Raw genomic sequence first — 20627 nt, forward strand, 5'->3', positions numbered from 1 at the left:
AAAGTTAAGAATCCATGTTGTAATCTCCAGAGCAACATTAAAAATGAAAAAGACACTGCCATGCAGCAGAAATTGGCAGAACATTGTAAATCAACTATACGTTTATAAATTTTTTTTAAATGAAAAATACAATAGTATAGCTAAATGCCCTTAGAGGAATTAAAACAGAATACTCAAAATATTCAATTAACCCAAATAAAACAAAGAATAGAGGAACAAAGAAGAGACAAAAAGAAATACAAAATAGGAGTTCCCGTCATGGCTCAGTGGTTAATGAATCCGACTAGGAACCAAAAAGTTTCGGGTTCGATCCCTGGCCTTGCTCCGTGGGTTAAGGATCCGGCGTTACCATGAGCTGTTGTGTAGGTCGCAGATGCGGCTCGGATCCTGCGTTGCTGTGGCTCTGGTGTAGGCCGGTGGCTATGGCAATGATTAGACCCCTAGCCTGGGAATCTCCATATGCTGCGGGAGCAGCCCAAGAAATGGCAAAAAGACAATAAATAAATAAATGAATAAATAAATAAATAAAAGAAATATAAAATAGTGGACCCAAACCTAGCTATATCAATAGTTACATTAATTCTATACGGTATAGCCATTTGCCAAAAAGCAAAGACAGAATAGATAAAACAGTAAGAACAATGTACACATTGTCTTCAAAAAGGCATATCCTAAATAGAAAGACACAGATGTGATAAGCATAGGAAAAGTGATATTATTGATACCAAAGTAAAAATTGAGTTAAGGACCATTACCAAGGATAAAGAGGGGATCTCTTACAATGATTAACATGTCAACTCATCACGAATATGTAACAATCATAAATATGCATGCTCCTAATAACAGAGCTTTGAAATATACAAAGCAAAAAAGGAAAGACTTAAAAAGAGAAACAGAAAAATCCAAGGAGTTCCCATTGCGGCTCAGTGGAAACGAATCCAACTAGTATCCATGAGGGTGGAGGTTTGATCCCTGGCCTCACGCAGTGGGTTAAGGATCTGGTGTGGCCATGAGCTGTGGTATAGGTCCCAGACACGGCTCAGATCTGGTGTTGCTGTGGCTGTAGTGTAGGCTAGTAGCTACAGCTCCGATTGGACCCCTAGCCTGGGAACCTTCATGTGCCGCGGGTGCAGCCCTAAAAAGACAAAAAAAAAAAAAAAGAAAAAGAAAAATCCTAATCATATCTGGTGATTTTAACACACTCTCGGTAATTAATAAAGGCAGACAAAAAAATCAATAACAACATAGAAAATTTGAACTACACTGACCTGATGTTTACAGAACACCATCATACCCAACAACGTAGAATATACATTCTTTTCAAGTGTACATGGAATGGTCAACAGGATAAGACCATATGCTGGGTCATAAAATATGTCCCAATTTTAAATGACTGAAATCTTACATAACATATCTTCTGATAACATAACAAGAAAAGCACCAAATATGTGGAAATTAAACACCACAATTCTGAAAACGAAAACACAGCATCATCGAAAATTTCTGGGTACAGCTGAAGTGATGCCTAAAGGGAATTTTATGGTATGAAATGCTTACACTTAAAAAGGAAAAAAGTTTTAAATCACTGATCTATATTTCCATTTCGAGAGGTTAGAAAAAGAGCAAATTAAACCAAAAAGAGCAAACTAAAGGGAACAAATAAGAACTAAAAGAACTAAACAACTGTAAACCAACTATAATGGAAAAAAATCTCATGAAAAAAAATTTTAAAAAAGAAACTAAAAAACTGAAATAAAGAGATACACCATGTTCGTTATCAGAAGACTTCATATTGTTTGCTCTCTCCAAACTGATCTATAGATTCCACACAAGTCTAATTAAAATCTCAACAGGTTTTTGGGTATTTTTGGTAGAAATGGACAAGTTGATTCTTAATTTATATGGCTATTACAGAATAGCCAAAATAATCTTAAAGAAAAAACAGAGGGCTTACACTTTCTGATTTCAATATATAGCTATAATGTTCGAGAGACTGTGATATTGTCATAAGGCTGGACAAAAAGATCAATGAGCAGAAGAGACCGTCTTGCAATAGACCTCACACATACTTGGTCAGATCATTTTGAACAAAGATGCCAAAGCAATTTAATGGAGAAAGGAAAATCTTTTCAACAACTAGGTATCTGTATGGAGAAACAACTAGGTATCTGTATGGAGAAAACAAAACAACAGTGACAAAAACAATTACCACCATTTTAGCGCCTGTGGCCATCGGAAGCAGTCCCACCTGCCAGACCCTCTGCACCGTCAGGCTACAGTGAGTGGAGAGCCTTCCGGTCCAAGTCCTCCCTTACGAAGAGAAACTGTAACAAATTCCAGAGGTCTCATGATCTTTGTTTACCTCATTTTTTTTGGCCAGGAAAAAATTTTCAAAACCTCCCAGGACCATCTAGGAGGACCCGCATCCCATTCCCAGATTGCTCGGCCCATCTCATCACTCCATCCAGCCTCCCCCCTCTCCTTTCTCCCACGCCCTTGCACTGTGCTCTCTGTCACTGGCTCCGTGAGCTGCCACTCACACACCTTCCATTCCCCCACCTCCCGCCGCCTGCAGTTTCACTGAAGCCTGGCTCCCCCCTGAGGCTCGGTCAGGCAGAGAGGTCCGCTTAGTCTTACAGCAGAGAGCTCAGGCGTCGGTAACCTCTCTGCCCCGACTCTGCGGCTTCCAGACCACTCTCTCCCACCCTTGTGAGGAACTGCCTTCTGCCTGGGTGTGCCTGCCCCCTGATTTTGCCTCCCACTCGTCCCTCCAGATGTTCCGGTCACCCCCTCTTAGTCAACAGAGGAGGCCGGAGTTTGCCCTTCACTGGCTCTCCGCATGGCATCCGTAACAACACCTGAACGCTGGCATTCCTCAAGCTGGGGCCCAGCCTCTCTTCTCTCGCCGTGCCTTCCCTTCCGGCAGGTTTCTCAACCTCAGCACTACTGATATTTGGGGCTGCATAATTCTTCACTGGGGGCGGGGGCTGCACTGTGCAGTGCAGGGTATTCGGCAGCATCCCTGGCCTCTTCCCACTGGATGCTGGTCCCCAGAGAGAAGCACGGCCTTCAGTAATTACATATGTGTGCACGGCCTCAAATGTCCCTTTGGTATCTCTTCAAAGGCTCACGGGCATCTCAACCTTCACCTGTCCTCAACTGAAGTTTTGTCTTGAAATGTATCCTGTGCCAAGTCTTCACCACCTGAGCAAATGGCCTGACTGAGAAACCAAGGAGCCATCTCTGATTTCTCCCATATCCAATCCACCTGCAGGACCAATAAATTCTACTCCCAAATTAGTCCTCAAACCTGTGCACCCCCTTCATCATCACCTCACACCAAACCACAAAGATTCCTCACCTGGACGAATACCTTAACCTCTAAATGCATGTCCCTGCTTCCACTCCGGCCTTCGAGCAGCCAGAGTGGCCATTCAACTAAACCACTCCTTTATTTAAAATCTGAAGAGAGGAGTTCCTGTTGTGATGCAGCAGAAACAAATCTGACTAGGTACCATGAGGTTGCGGGTTCGATCCCTGGACTCGCTCAGTGGGTTAAGGATCCAGCATTGCTGTGAGCTGTGGTATAGGTCGCAGACGCAGCTCAGATCTGTGGCTGTGGGTGTGGCGTAGGCCGGCAGCCATAGCCCTAATTAGACCCCTATCGTGGGAACCTCCATATGCCAAGGGTGTGGCCCTAAAAAGATAAAAGACAAAAAAACAAAACAAACAAAAAGAAACACTATGGGTTTAAAATTAACAAGGACCAGACTTTGGAAAACTGGAAAATTACGGCACAAACAATCTAGTTTTTTTCTATTAAAATATGTCAGGAAAAAAAGAAAGATTTGGAGAAGAAACTTCTAGAGACTTGAAAGACACAACCACTAATCGCAACGCACTGTCTCTATGTGCATTTCATTCAAACAAATAAATACATAAATCAAATAAATAAGACAACTAGGGACATTTAAATGATATTCGATAATATAATGGAATTAACTTTTTGTGTGTGATAATGGTTTGGGGCTATAATCGAAAAAGAGAGATCATCTTTTAGAAATATACATATATTGAAACATTTACAGATAAACTGATATATCTGGAACTTGCTTCAAAAAAATCTGGGGTGGGGAGTTCTATTGCGGCACCGAGGGTTAAGGATCTGGCGTTGTCACTGCTGTGGCTCGGGTTCAACCCCTGGCCTGGGAACTTCCACACGCTATGGGTGTGGGGAAAAAAAAAAGAAAGAAAGAAACCTGAGGTGGAAGGGGAAATGCGTGGGCATGAAACAAGATTGGCCATGGAGTTCCCGTTGTGGCTCAGCAGAAACAAACCTGACTAGTAACCATGAGGACGCAAGTTCAATCCCTGGTCTCGGCTCAGTGGGTTAAGAATCCGGCATTGCTGTGAGCAGCAGTGTGAGTCACAGTCACAGCTGGCATCTGGTGTTACTGTGGCTATAGCTCAGGCCAGTGGCCACAGCTCTAATTTGACCCCTAGCCTGGGAAACTCCATATGCTGCAGATGCGGCCCTAAAAAAAAAAAAAGATTGGCCATGAGTGGATCATTTTCAAAGGCGGGTGATAGGTAAATGAAGGTTCATTTTACTATTCTCTCTACTTTTGTAGCGAACATACAGTGAGTTTTAGAAGTCCAAAACCAGAAAGTTTAAAAAACAAAATAAAGCATGTTATAGTAAAGAATACCCTGGAAACTGACTAGCTGTGGCTAGTTGGTGGGAAACCAAAGTGGAGGACCCTGGCCTTGGGAGGTAATCATGTCCTGTCCCCATACTGGCTCCGGAGCCAGGACCAAAGCAAGGCTGGGCTCAGCTGTGGATCTGCAAATTCCTGGACAAGCTGGGGAAAGCTGCTGTTGGCTGTGCAGGTCCTTGTGCGATGGGCAGTATGAGGGGGCTGGAGGAGTGAGTGAGGGGGGCTCATCTGGGGGTCACAGAATAGGGGGTTTGGGGAATGAGTAGGTAAGGGCACATCTTTGGGAAGTGACTAGAGGCTACTCTGGCTCTTTGCTGCTGTCTGTCCCCCCTCACTACACAGGGCACGGAGATGTATCTCTTTTATTCATTCACTGTCACATGGCCAGTGTCTTGTACACAGTAGGCTCATTAAAGTATTACGAGTATATCATTATTAACAGTAAATAAGTGAATGACCTCTAATAAGGCCCAATAAAGTAAATGCTGCCACAGCATTGTAAGCAAATGCGTGCTTACAAGTAACACATATTCTTTGAATTAAAATAACTTATTTCTAAAAATCACCAGTAACGTTCCTTTACATTTTTCATATCTTTTGTTATAAGTTTCTACATATAGCACCTTATTTAAAAACTTACCAAAACCTACTACAACATAATCAGGCTGGATATTATTCAGCCTAGCAGAGCCAAGGTCTCCTGGTTTCCTAGCCAGTATTTCCTCGGCCCTATCACCCTGCGAAGATTTAGAATTAGTCAAGTGCTAAAGATATACCACGTTTCCCAAGAAGCAATTATATCTTCACAATACAACATTAAATTTCTAATTTGCCTTGAAGATGTGAATTTTGTGACTCTGGGTGAGCGACAACATAACTCGACATTAGCAACTAACCCAAGACCAAGAAAGTTTAGAACAGTGACGCAAAGGATTGTGTGCTTAAGAAACAAAAGGGATCTTGTGCCTCGAAGAGGGAACCAGAGGGAGAGCACACTTTCCTCTGCTGAACTAGTAACACAAACTGGTTGTACTGGCAGAGATCCTGATTTATGCAGAGCTCAAACAAGGTATACCCCGAGGAATCTAACCAGGAGCTAGAACAAACTGGAAAGAGGAAAAAGTTGCCACAAACAGAAGGCAATTTAAAAGTCTATGAGTGTATTTCAAAACATGACTTCGTTTAGGAAATCTGGTTTCTCTGGGCGTGTATACTTCAAATGAGGTATTTTCAACAAACTACATGAACTAGCCCCAAACAGGGAAGTTGTCTTTGGATTTCAAGTTAAATTTATTACAGAATCCCACCCTTGTGTGGACTAAGGTACATAAAATATTCAGGATTTTAATTCCATCTGTATGTTTCAGGCAGTTTATTTTGCTAAATAGGATATATGATCAGGTTTCAAAGCAACCAAAGAAAAAGACAATTTTATAAAATCTGGACCACCCAGCTTATTTCTCGAAAAAATGGCCTCCAGATGCACTGAATGTTGGAACACTGTATCTTATTTCTATTAATACATCAATGACAGTACTGACCTGCTGTCAGCAGTCACCAGCACACTGGAACAAAGGAAAAAATCTAACAGTCAGAGGTAATGGCTCATAGACAGTTCTCAACTGACTCACCAAGACTCACAGTGATATCATCTCCAACCAAGTGTCGTTATTTTATTTTACACTTAAGAATGAAGATAAGAGGCATGAAAGGTTGGAAAGGTTTCCTGTTTGTTTCAAAGAGAATTAAAACAAAATTAATTAGCCAAAATTCAAAGATGGCGTGATATGGAAGTTCCCAGGCTAGGGGCTGATCAGAGCTGTAGCTGCCGGCCTACACCACAGCCACAGCAATGCCAGATCCGAGCTGCGTATGCAACGTACACCACAGCCACAGCCACGCTGGATCCTTAACCCACTGAGCGAGGCCGGGGAATCAAACCTTCATCTTCATGGATGCTAGTCAGGTTCATAACCTGCTGAGCCGTGACAGGAACTCCAAAAGAAGACTTCTGTTTTTGTTTTTTTGTTTTTTTTTTTTTTTGCTTTTTAGGGCCACACCCAAGGCATATGGAAGTTCCCAGGCGAGGGGTCGAATCAGAGCTATAGCTGCCAGCCTACACAGTCACAGCAACACAAGATGTAAGTCACATCTGCAATCTACACCTCAGCTTATAGCAACGCCAGATCCCGGACTCACTGAGCAAGGACAGGGATCGAACCTGCCACCTCATGGTTCCTAGTCAGATTTGTCTCCGCTGTGCCACGATGGGAACTCCCCCGAAAGAATTCTTGATGAAGCACGCACTTCATCTCATTCACTCTTTAGAGCTAAACACAGCTCATGTAAGAATGCCTTTCAGAAGTTCTCTTGTGGCTGCACGGGTTATGGATTGGGTGTTGTCACTGCAGTGACTAGGGTCACTGCTGTGGTGCAGGTCTGATCTCTGGTTCGGGAACTTCCATGTGCCGTGGCCAAAAAGAAGAAAAGGAGGAAGAATGCTCTCCATACACTACCTGTCAGACATCCATTCTGGGGGCTGAACCATGACCTGAAAAAGCCCTGCAGACTAAAAAGACTTAACAAGCCAACTGCACAGAGTCTCATCACCTAAGCCCTCGTTTTGAGGCAGTCAAACATCATCATCATTTAGCAATATGTCTATAGCGTCACATGTATTCAGCTTTCAATACTTCAAGCTGCACTTAAGCCAGTGACTGAAGGACCAGATTGCCAAAATTCACCGTAATAATTCTTCGTCAGGGGCAGATTTTGATCAATGCCAAGAAGTGAAACTGGCTCATACCCACCAACCTCTCTGAAAAATATTAGTGCCTCTGAATGAATTCATAGATTCAGAGCCAAAGAGAACCACTCACAGGATTAGAACTGCTGCTTCCTACCACTTATGGGCACTAAACAATAGTAGGGCATCACTGATACTTTCCATATAAGGAAGTCTCGTGAGGCTAGCAAGCTCTTTTTAAGAGAATCACCGCTTCTAAACTCTAAAAAGCTACTCCTAAAAGGATACGTTTTATAGTATGTGAAATTATATCTTAATTTACAAAAAAACCCAACAGACTATTTCAACTACAGTTTTGCCATTTCTAACACTCATGAGGATAGAGAACAGTAATCTAAAAGTATACACTGAGAAATGACCTTACATATCCTAAAGCTATAACCTATTCAAACAGATGTCAATTGTTATCATACTTGGATAGTGCACAATGAATTGTTTTTAAAAACTGCCCTCATACTGACTCACAGACTTTGAAAAATTTATGGTTTCCAAAGGAGACAGTTGGGGGGGGGGATGCGCTGGGGGTGTGGGACAGAAATCCTATAAAACTGGATTGTGATGATCATTGTACAACTATAAATGTAACAAATTCATTGATTAATAAAAAATAAAAAACTGCCCTTACTCTTCTCGATTATAATTCTAGTGCAAACATCTAATCATGAGATTATCAAAAGTCCTAATAAAGAATGGCTTTACAGGCTTCATGGGGAGATATTTAAGTGAAATGAGTAGGCCTAAATATTTCACAACAGTAAAATATAAAGCAGTACAATGACCATTTCTGGCTAATCATACGACTTAAATTTGTGTCAAATAAATAAGACTCGTTTTGCCAAAAGAAAAGAGCATCTGAACAGTTCTTAGGTAAATACACCGAACAGAGGAAAAGTGTCCTTTTCAACCTTAGGATACAATTTCTAGATCTGACACCAGGAACAAGCCCCAGTGAAACAGAAGCGTCAAGTTTCACAGCAACCACCCTCCACTTATTTAACTTTTAATCACACATATGATAAAGACCAAGAATAATTGCTTATTATGTCAAGAAAAAATTACTTACAAGAGATAGCAGCAAACCGAACAGGTCACCAACATGGTGATGATGACTCTTAAAAAAAAAAAAAAAGTAATCATTAGATAACTAACAATTAACCAGACATCATACGAGGTTTAACTCCCCTTCCCAGGTGATCAAACTGGCAAGGACTGCACAGCACAGAAATGGATCCAAACTTGCTCAAACACCAGGAGACAGTAGGGCACTTGGTAGAATTCCATGTCAGTAATTAACATTTGCGTTTGAAGAGATGGGTATTAAGCCACAGTTTAGGGGTCTAGTCCAAATCCATCTGAAACTGAACCCGAAAGCCTGCAATGACAATGAGCTTTGACATGCGAGTAACGGCCCCATTCCGTGGTATTCTCTGCAATGAAACGACACTACACTTCTAAAAATATGCCTTTCTAGCGTTCATCTCTCATCTCCATTCCTGTCTGAAAAAGTTAAACCTGGCTCTCTTATCAGTCAAATTTCAACACTAATAAGAAACTGAATTCATGATATTCTCTTCCCATTGCTCTCTTCCCAAAGGCTCCCCTTCTAAATCTCTGACTCCTGAGAAGCTTGGCCATTTCCACCCATCCAACCCACCCCTCCGATTTGTCATCTTTGCTCATGCCTCCCCGGCACCCTCACACTCACTAAATGCCGTGGACAAGTCCTCTGAAGCGTTCTTCCTTTACCATTCCCACCGTGAACTTCAAAATATATCAGGTTTGCCTGGCTAACTAACTGCTAGCAGATCAACACTTTCTTGCCCTTTCATTCTATCCAAGCATTCGTTCACTCCTACAATCACCTCGGATTAATCTTTCTAAAACATTGTTGGCATTACATCACTCTGGAGCTTAATACCTTTCAATGCCCCTGATCATCCAGGGGAATAACTTCCCAACATGGGGTCTCCACGCACCAAAAACTAAGCAAGACTATCTCCTAGGAGGCAGGGAGCAAATATCAGAACTCCTATATATATTAACTTGGCCTTTAGAAATTCTGTGTGTGTGTGTGTGTGTGTGTTTTCTGTGGTTAATTTATTGGCCTGTCCATTCATGCATGCAATAGATTCTGAGTGTCCTGTATGCACCAGGCTCTGGGGAGAGAGGAGTGAACAAACCCCTGCTCTCTATAGCAAAGGCTCCCTGCAAGACGGTATCAGGTATTCAAAGAGAACAGAGGCCTGTGTGGCAAAACAGAGCAAGGAGGGCCTGGTAGGAAGTGAGGTCAGAGGTATTTTGTAGCTTCTGAAAGGAAAAGAGAAGCTCTTTGGAAGGATTTGGGGAGAGGACTGACAAAATCTGATCCAAATTCTAATAGGATCTCTCTGCAGGGTGGAAACAGACTGGGAAAGGGGAACAAAGGGAAAAGCAGAAAAACTGGTCAGGGCAGAATTCCACTAATGGACCAGCACGGTTGCAGCGCCTGTGGGGAGAACTGGTTAAGACTCTGGAGAGAGAGATATATACACACACACACCCACACACACAATTTTTTATTTTTATTTTTTTTTGTCTTTTAATTTTTATTTATTTATTTATTTGTTTTTTCTTTTTACACTTTTTTTTTTTTTTTTTTTCTGGCCATGCCCATGGCCTGTGGAAGTTCCCAGGCCAGGTACTGACCCCATGCCACAACAGCCACCCAAGCCACTCAGGGATAATGCCGGATCCTTAACAGCTAACTGTGCCACAAGAGAACTCCTGGATATATTTTGAAGGAACAATCCTCAAAATATGTACCTTATATATGATGTTTATAACACAGCCATATATAGGTATGAGGGTTTGTGCTAAAAACTCTGACAGTTGCACAATAAAAAAAAGTTTGAAGATCTATAAAATCAAGTCCATCTCTTCACATTAATTCCCTCCACTTAGCCTTCTCACCGCTCTTGACTTTCAAACAGCAACCCTTCATTCCTGAACGTAGGTGCCCTCAGTGTCCCTGACACATCATACTTATTACTCTCCAACCCAGGCTTCTGCTCATCTGCCTTCATTCCTCTGCCCCAACTTGTGAATCCCTCCCTCAGTCTTTGTCTTCCCTAAAAGACCATCTCAGCGAGCAGAAACAGAAACCCTTCTGTACTACCTGCCTTTTTTTTTTTTTTTTTTTTTAAACTGTGCCCACAGCATGCTGAAGTTCTGGGCCTGGGATCGATCCCGAGCCATAGCAGTGACAACTCCAGATGGTTAACCCACTAGGCCACCAGGGAACTCCTGAGTTCTAGCTGCTTAATAGTTCAACATCAAAAGAAAAGCTCCCTCATTAAAATATCAGCTCTTGGAGTTCCCATCGTGTTGCAGGGGAAACAAATCCGACTAGGAACCAGGAGGTTGCAGGTTTGATCCCTGGCCTTGCTCAGCGGGTTAAGGATCTGGTATTGCTGCGAGCTGTGGTGTAGGTCACAGACGTGGCTCGAGTTGTGCATTGCTGTGGCTGTGGTTGTGGCTGTGGTGTAGGCTGGTGGCTACAGCTCCAATTAGACCCCTAGCCTGGGAACCTCCACAGGCCCTAAAATAAAATAAAATAAAATAAAATAAAATAAAATAAAATAAAATATCAGCTTTTAATGTGCTTCTTCTTAGTTGCTGCCTGCTGAAGTGTTTAGTGGTGAAGTGTCATGATGATTGCAATTTACTTTCAAATGGTTCAGCAAAATTATGTATGTTTACACAGATAAACAGATAAAGCAAATATGAAAATGTTAACATTACTGAATCTAGGTGGTACTATCTGACATTTGTACTACTCTTTCTACTCTTCTGCTGTATTTGAAAATGTTCCATAGTTTCTGAGAAGACTGGAGCTGACTGAACTCCAGGCACACCAATCCCTGCACCTGCTCCCGCCCCCGCCCCACCTACTGCTAAGGGAGCCCCTGTGAAAAACTCTGAAGCTTTCACAGCATCTGTGGATTCCTAAAGAAGAAACTGAGATATCGTGAAAAACAGAAACGGTCGGGAATCAGCGGTCCAGGTACAGACTTGATTTCATCCAGCCAAAAGATGAGAGTAAGGAGCCTGCTTTGGGTTGTACAAATTCAGAAGAGTTTTGGCCTTTGGCCATGTTTTGCTCCCAGCTTCACCAGGTCCTAAAAACCTCCTCATCCCCCATGTGCTGCATTCTGATGTGCAAGGGTCTCAGAGAAGAGGATTTAAGGGCAAAGATGCCCCTCTTCCTGCTCATACAGCCCCTTCACTTATCTCCCTAAGGAAGATGGTTTTCCTCCTTCAAATGAGAAATGCACTCCTGCATTAAACATTCACCATATTCCTTGAAGCAATTCAGCTCCTTCATGTACTTAAAAAAAAAAAATTATCTTCAGTCTTTTGAGGAGGTAAAGGGGAACTAATACTAATTCAGTACTAATATTTCCATTTTATAATGAGGAAATGAACGTGGAAATGTTAACTCAATTATCCAAGGTCACGGGTATCATCCAACTGGGAGCAGTGTCTCTCAAAGCATGATACAGTAATTCCTAGGAGATACCATGTGGGTTTTTTTGGCCACACATGGCATGTATGTGGAAGTTCCAGGGGGCCAGGGGTTGAACTCGTGCCACAGCAGTCACCTGAGCCACAGGAGTGACCTGAGCCACAGGTCCTTAACCCACAGTGCCACCAGGGAATTCTGAGACACCCTGTGTATTAAGACCTGCTCAGTCCTGCCAAGAGCAGGAAATAGGACTGAGGTAGAGGCTATGAATTAGATCCAGATAACATATCACTAGCAGGTCAAACCTGAAACGTGACATTAGGGCTAGAAACTGAGTAGCCTGTGGACCACAGGATGTCATTTTATTACCCTGTATAACAGAAGTAGCATCAAGAGTCAAGGCTGGGCATGGTGGGCCCCAGATGGGGGTCTTCAAGAAAGGAGTGGTCAAGCTACCAGCATAATAAATGCTTTCTGAGTACAAAGGCTGGAAAGGCAGACAGTGGGTGATAAAACGGTTGAAGACAGCAATACAACAAAGGCGTATTTGTTGTTCTCTAACTCCAGTAGGAGAAATAAGTCCAAAGAATTAAATTTGGTTAATACAAATCATTTTAAGAAACCCTAAATTCTGACACTCTAAATAATCTATTACAGACTGGAGAGATGACCTCATGTAATTGCCTTTTTTTTTTCTTTGGTCTTTTTTAGGGCTGCACCAGCGACATATGGAGGTTCCCAGGGTAGGGGTCGAATTGGAGCTACAGGGCCAGCCTACACCAAAGCCACAACAATGCCAGATCCGAGCCGTGTCTGCAACCTGCACCACAGCTCATCACAATGCCGGATCCTTAACCCACTGAGTGAGGCCAGGGATTGAACCTGTGTCCTCATGGATGCTATTCACGTTTGTTTCCCATGAGCCATGATGGGAACTCCCTTATATAATTGATGTTACAAGGGGTATGGCCCTAATGTAATTGAAGGAGAGAAATTCACTTGTTTTTTGGGGGGTTTTGTTTTGTTTTGTTTTGTCTTTTTGTCTCTTTTAAGGCCCCACCCGCAGCACATGGAGGTTCCCAGGTTAGGGGCTGAATTGGAGCTACAGCTGCCAGTCTACACCACAGCCACAACAATGCCAGATCCAAGCCACGTCTGTGACCACAGCTCATGGCAATGCCGGATCCTTTAAACCACTGAGGGAGGCCAGGGACTGAACTCGAGTCCTCAACAATGCTAGTTGGGTTCGTTAACCACTGAGCCACCACGGGAACTCCTTTCATTTGTTTTTTAATCAAAACAAATTCTGATTTACTTGTAAGCTAGAGAGAAGTAACAGGTCTAACACAAGTTTATTCCAGAGAGCAAAGGAGAATCAGGTCACAAAATATATTTGCTTTTCTTTAATAAAGGAAATAGAATTATCCACTCAACAAATATTTTTGAATGGGAGTACCCACCATGGCTCAGCAGAAACAATCTGACTAGCATCCATGAGGACGCAGGTTTGATCTCTGGCCTCACTCAGTGGGTTAAAGATCTGGCGTTGCACTAAGCTGTGGTGTAGGTTGCAGATGCGGCTTGAATCTGTTATTACTGTCCTGTAGCGTAGGCCAGCAACTACAGCTCCAATTAGACCCCTAGCCTGGGAACCTCCATATGCTGTGGGTGCGGCCCTAAAATAAAAAAACTAAAAAATAAGAATTTATTGAATGTCCACTATACATGCAAAACACTATGAAGCCACCAATTAGTTTCAAAGAATAAAACAAGAGATGGTGCTCCCCCAAACTGTGAATTCAATCTAAGTTTCACCCCACATGATCTTACAGTGAGAAGAAAATGACTAAAAGGCAAAAGAGGAACCAGAAAGAGGGTGTTTCAGAGTTCCTTTGAGAACACTCTGCTTCACACCACAATTTTTAAAAAGTTTACTTACCAAACAGATAAATCTCTATCTAACAAAGAAGTCTGGGAAAAAAGTCTCCTTAAAAGCCTTTCTTAAGGATCTCTTAAGCTTCTAAGAGCTTGTTACACTCACATACCAGCGCCCTCCAAAAGGTATGACGCAGGGGTTTCTAAACAATACCTCCAGCTCTTCGGTAATTAATCTCGCTTTAGATCAGGCCCCAGCTACCTCCTGGCGCCCACTAGATGCAAGGCCTGGGCTCAATGTCATTGCACAAGCTTGTCCTGTGCAACTGCGAGAGGCTGCGAGGCAGAGAGGGCCATTTCTGTTTTATTTATTTGATCCGTTCCTTCAAAGATTAGGCAAACGAGGCCTCATTTGGGTGGACGGCAGGGCTAAAGAGGCAATAGTCGTCTAGGGACGAACCGCAACTTCTCTTTTGAATCGATATAAACCCATTTCCGACTGTACCGTCCTACAGAGGGACGTGGTGAGAAAAAATTCCCCTAAAACTCCTTCTCGAGGGTCTGGCGGAGGTCAAACTCCTCACGCTCGGGCCGGGAGACATGGAGGCTGCTGAGATAAGGAAACTGCGGGGCTGCACGCGGCTCGGGGCCTGACTCTGGACTGCAGGACTACCCGGGGAAGGTCTCTGACCAGTGCAGGGTCGCCCTCTCCCCCGCCCGGCCCGGCCGGTCCTCACCGCGCGTCCCACCCCAGGCAGGCCTGGCGCACTTACCCCCGGTTGGGACCCTTAGGGATGAACCAGGGAACCAGGAAGCCGACGAAGCCCCAGAACACGCTCATCACGATGAGAGGCACCGTGAGGCCGGTATACGCCATGGTTGCCGTCGGAGCTGCCAGCCCCTGCCCCGCCGCCTCACTTAGGTGCCACCCGGAAGTGTCAACACAGACCGCGTGATCGGCGGGCGCAAAGACCCGCCTCCTGCGCCTCACGTGACCGCGCGCCGGGCCCGCCCCTCTGGGGCCGGGCTATAGAGCCCCGCCCTCTCCCGGAGGGTCTCGGAGCTTACTGCCTGTTGACAGAAGGCGCTCGCTCTGTAGCCCCAGAGGTAAGTGTCAAGTCACCAAGGGCTTAGCAGTTTCCGGGCAAGAACGTGGCCCTTTTAAGAAATACATGTAGTTATTTACAGCTTTAGCTTCTTATGCAACAAACGTGTAGAAAACTTCATAGTAATTTTCTGTTCAGAATTCCTGTGTGCCAGGCACTGGTATATGAGTTAAGTGCTTGAGTTCTTTTCGAACACCTCACTACAGCCTATGAAGTAGTTTTAATTACTGTACCCACTTTGCACCTAAAGAAACTGAGGTCCAGGGAGCAGGTTACAATTTTTGCCCAGAGTCTGGTACCTAGTAAGTGGCAGAGCCAAGATTCAACCTTTGATGATGTGATTTTCAAGGCCAGCGCTCTTAGCTACTGACCTACTGTTAGACTTGTGCACTGAGCCAGGTTTTGGGGTTACAGAAATCAGACACCACCACCCGCTCTAGGAATTCATGAACTGGTGAGGAGAAGGACTTGTGAGCAGGTCACTCAGTGCAGTGTCAAGATAGAGGGAACCAAAGAGCATGACTGTCCACCGCAGCCAGTTCTGAGCAGAGCCTTGAAAAGGGAGTAGGAATTAAAGCCAGAATATTGAGGAGAAGGTAACGTGGACTTTCTAATGCACGCCAAGCTTCACATACGTTCACTGTAGTATGTATGTGACAACCTTGGAACAGTGAAAGAACCCCTTTCTGGAAGAGCTCTCAGACAGAAGCAAGATGGAAAGCAAATCCATAAACCAATCCAACGTACTTTACCCTGGACCATGGTTTTTCTGCAGTAGTCACCTTTCTTCACCTCGAATTACCTCCTGATTTCTTTCTTCATTCAACTAGAATGGACCCTGTATTAAATGAGAAGTTGGACCAATGATCTTTAACATCTGTACCAACTCTTCAAATATGATGCCCAGCCTTCACCTGAAGGACAAGGTAGGAAACTAGTTGGTCTCCTTTGTGCTCATATTGCTCCCCCAGCAGCTCAGTTGCGGCAAAAATTCTATTGTCCTTAAGTTCCAGTCCAAGTACCACGCTCTCCAAGACCTATTTCATTGCATTAATGCATGTCTTGTGGCCTTGTACTTCTGTGTGTGCATAATCAAGCCAACCCTCTACTAGAGGATAGAGTGCTTGAGAATGAGCGTGTTAAACTGATCTTTGCCCCCTAGGAGCACTTTATACATGGAAGGTGCTTAATAAACACTTGTACAACTTATCTGAATAGTTAAGAAAGGGTGAGATCACCCTGATCTCTATCAGAGAAAAAAGTTTGCTCCTATTTTCTTTCAATTTCCTTTTTTTAAAAAAAAAAAACTCTCTTCTAATTGTGGTAAAACATACATAACAAAAAATTTACCTTCTTAACCATTTTTAAGTTTTCAGTCCAGTAGTGTTAAGTATATTTACACTGCCGTGTACCTGAGCTGATCTCCAGAACTTTTGCAAACCCACTACGAAACTCCCCATTTGCTCTTCACCCAGCCCCTAGGAACAACCATTCTACTTTCTGTTTCTATAAGTTTGACTACTCAGCATACCTGCTGTACAGGAGTTCCCTGGTGGCTCAGTGGGTTAAGGATCCAGTGTTGTCGCTGCTGTGGTGCAGGTTTGATTCCTGTCCCAGGAAGTTCTGCATGCCGCAGGTACAGAAAAAGAAAAAAAGATACCTGATGTAAGCATAATGTTGTAGCATGTATCAGAGTTTCCTTCCTGTTTAAGGCTGAATAATATTCCACTGTATGTATATACTCATTTTGTTTCTCCATTCACCTTTTGATGGATGGTTGGGTTGCTTCCATTTTTTTGGCTATTGTAAATTTTTTCCCCTTTCTTAAATAAATGGAGATATTATTTTCTTTTAAATTGATCCGAAGTCTAACTTTTGCCTTGCTTTCTTGGCACCCTCTCTGAGAAGCAGATATCAGGGAGGACAGGGATGTGGCTGTTCAAACACCAGTTCTGTTTCCTCATCTGGGAAATGAGAAAAATCTTTAATCTTTAATTTGTGGGCTACTATTGGCCAATAGCTCCCTCTATCAGTCAGTCTGTCAAAAACATTTTATCACATGGTCCAAGTGAAAACTGGAGAAGTCCAGGAGCTAGGATTCAGTGACCCTCCGAATGAAGAAATAGCCTCTGCTTTGGGGGCATCTAAAGGATGCCTCAGGAAATAAATCAGACTTTGGGCAGTTTGGTCCCAGGATCCTGGGGAGTCCCTGAGACTCTCCGGCCTATCTCTTGGGTCTTCTCTTTTCTAACTACCAATCTGTGCGAGGCTGAATTTTCTTCCTATGCTTCTTCCACAACGACATATTGCAACAGATTGAATGCAGAAGCAGTATAAGAATCCATTTGTCTTCTATCAAGCCAGACGTTAAGGAATTTTGCAAACATGTAACACAATGTCATTGGTTTCACTACATTTTTTTGATTTGTTTAGAAAAGATGGTTATTTTCTAAACCAACTATAATGAAAAAAATAAAAAAGATAGTTCTTTTCCATAAAAATGTTATCTCTTTCTTTCTTTTTCTTTTTTTTTTCTTTTTTTTTTTTTAGGGCCGCACCCGCAACACATGAAAGTTCCCAGGCTAGGGGGTCAGGTTGGAGCTACAGCTGCCTGCCTACGCCACAGCCGAAGCAACACAGGATCTGAGCCTCATCTGTGACTTATACCACAGCTCACAGCAACACCAGGTCCCCAACCCACTGAGCGAGGCCAGGGATCAAACCCGTATCCTCATGGATACTAGTTGGGTTCGTTTCCACTGCACCACAATGGGAATTCAAAAAAAAAATGTTATTTCTGTTAACATATTTTAGCTCAATGTTTATTTATTTATATGACCATGCCCATAGCATATGGAAGTTCCCAGGCCAGGGACTAAATTTGTGCTTCAGCAGTGACCTGGGCTTCTGCAGTGACAGTGTTAGATCTTTAGCCCTCTGAGCTACAAGAGAACTCCCTATTGTTATTTTTAAATGAATTTAAAATAAATGTTGGGAGTTCCTGTTTTGGCACAGCAGAAACGAATTGGACTAGCAACCGAGAGGTTTCGGGTTCCATCCTTGGCCTCACTCAGTGGGTTAGGGATCTAGCGTTGCTGTGAGCTGTGGTGTAGGTTGCAGGCACAGATCCTGCGTTGCTGTGGCTATGGTGTAGGCTGGCAGCGGTAGCTCCAATTTGACCCCTAGCCTGGGAACTTCCATGTGCCGCGGGTGCGGCCCTAAAAAGCAAAAATAAAATAACATAAAATAAAAATAAAATAGTTCAGGAGTTCCTGTGTGACTCAGTAGGTTAAGGATCTGGCGTTGTCACTGTGGCTCAGATCTGATCCCTTGCCTGGGAACTCCACAAGCTGGGCAGGGGCCACCAAAAAAGGAAAAAAAAAAATGAACAAAGACTCAAGCCACTACCAGATTGGAACTGCTCAAAGTCTTCAGCATCAACAAGGTACAGAGGACTCTTGGCTGGTACAGTTCTGCCCGGTTCCCAGAAGATCCAATTACTTACTTGCCTGCCCAACTCATATTGAAAGTTCTGTAGCTGAACATCTCAGACCCGAGTGCACTATGAAAGCAGACATTCAGAAGCTAAAAACTTTATCTGAAGTTAAAAAGTTGGGAGTCTTCCCAAAATAGCACAAGGGGACTTACTCGAGTAAATGGACATCTGCAAATGCGTTGAAAAGGTCAGTAGGAAACTGCTTAATTCAAACTCATTCCAGGAAGCATGCTAACCCCTGGGGCCTGAACCTTGATAAGCAAGCCTACCCAGGGGGCATTCTGCGGTCCCTATTTCCTGCACCGGCCCAAACACTACATCGCTGCCTTTAAACCTTCCCCCTTCATTCAAGAACCAGCATTTATCTGAACTCCCTGGAGAAAAACTTTTCCCTCTGCTCCTGCAAACAAACCCACTGGCAATCTCCTTGGAAAGACAATAGCTCACGTATGCTGAGCTCTCACAACACCAGATCCTTAAGCCACTGAGCCACCAGGGAACTACTAAATACTCTTTTTAGTTCCATTTTATAAACTACAAAACAGGCCAGAGAGGTGAGGCCATTTGCCCAGGGTCACACAGCTAGGAGCAGACTGAGCTGGGATTAGAGCTCTGAGTTGATGCTGAATTCCTGCTCTTAATCATGCACTATTATTCACAGGACTGATGATAAGCAGTCTGGTATGATTTAGGGGAGATTATAGTTTTTGAAGCTCTTATCTATCGCTTGAATAGTTTGCTGGAAAGAAACCAAATCTGATTCCTAGAAAAGAATTCATATATATATATATATATATTTTTTTTTTTTTTTTTTTTTTTTTTTTTGTATTTTGAAGCCACACACAGCAGTGTGGGATCCCAGCCTTGTTTGCCATTGTTAACCCACTGAGCCAGGCCAGGGATCAAACCCATGTCCTCATGGATCCTAGTCGGGTTTGTTACTAATGAGTCACAACAGTAACTCCTCATAATTTAAATGTAATGATAAGTGTAATGGCTGGAGCCTAGGGCTCAGACCAGACATCAGATGCCATCCTACTCTAATCTAGTTTGAAATCTGACTTTTATACAAATTTGGGACCTTAAAACATGTGTTGGTTGAGAATAGACAAAACTCAAAATTTGAAAAACAAACTACAAAGTGAGTTGGGCATCTGGCTTCTCACTTCAGGGGCTTGAGTGGCTGCTGTGGTGCAGATTTGATCCCTGGCCCGGGTGCACACACACCAAAAAAATCCCCTAATTTTGCTGGTCAGGGAAACACTGCTTTGGGACAGATATCCAGTGTTCTCCTTACTTGCTACGAGTAATAAACCCTTCTCCTGCTCAAAAAAAGAAAAACAAACTACAGCCTTTACTGGTTGACCCCCTCATTATACTCGCTAGACATACAGCTCTGAATGCTAACATCGCTGCTGAGCTGGACTCCTACTGTGTTTACATGCTCTGTGTGTGTGTACATTCTTGCCTACAGTTTCCCAAATTTACCTCATAATGAGCATCATATAAGGGCCATGTGAAAACGACATATGTGCACAAGACCTGAAGAGGTCTCTTTAGACATACTGCATCACAGCATCTCCAGGCAGAGATGGAGACTATTAGCAAGCACCCACGGGACTCCTAAAATCAGGGGCGTCTGGAGGATTGCAACTTTAATTTTCCCAGCCTTAGAAGATCAGCATTTCCAACTTCTTACATAGAATACGGAACAGAGGCTCATAAAAATGAGCTGTGCAAGGACCAAAGCAGGACTCTTTTTTTTTTTTTTTTGCTTTTTAGGGCTGCACCAGCAACATATGTAGGTTCCCAGGCTAGGGGTGGAATTGGAGCCTACACCACAGCCACAGCATCGCATGATCCTTAACCCACTGAGCAACGCCAGATCCGAGGCGCGCGTCTGCGACCTATACCACAGCTCATGGCAACTCTGGATCCTTGACCCGCTGAGCAAGGCCAGGGATTGAACCCGCAACCTCACGGTTCCTAGTTGGATTCGTTTCCACAACGGGAACTCCCAGAGCAGGACTTCTGAATCAAGGTTCATCTGGCTCCAGAGCCAGGATATCATTCCACCTGCTCCTAATGCTGCAAAGTCAGAGCACACACACTGAGTTCTGTG

At 43.5% G+C, this 20627-nt stretch overlaps 1 protein-coding gene across 2 annotated transcripts in view; it reads right to left on the reverse strand.

The window, feature by feature from the left end:
• Positions 1-14887, reverse strand: part of ATP6V0E1 (ATPase H+ transporting V0 subunit e1) — a 34994-nt gene extending 20107 nt beyond the window's left edge. Inside the window, exons 1-2 of one of the 2 annotated variants that reach the window (XM_005657621.3) lie at positions 14677-14887; positions 8588-8635 (exon numbers count right to left, since the gene is read on the reverse strand). In XM_005657621.3, the coding sequence (XP_005657678.1) occupies positions 8588-8635; positions 14677-14780 (152 nt within the window). In that variant the 5' untranslated portion in view covers positions 14781-14887. 2 annotated transcript variants of the gene reach the window in all.

Source organism: Sus scrofa, chromosome 16, assembly GCF_000003025.6.
Source record: "Sus scrofa isolate TJ Tabasco breed Duroc chromosome 16, Sscrofa11.1, whole genome shotgun sequence".
Classification (NCBI taxonomy): Eukaryota; Metazoa; Chordata; class Mammalia; order Artiodactyla; family Suidae; genus Sus; species Sus scrofa.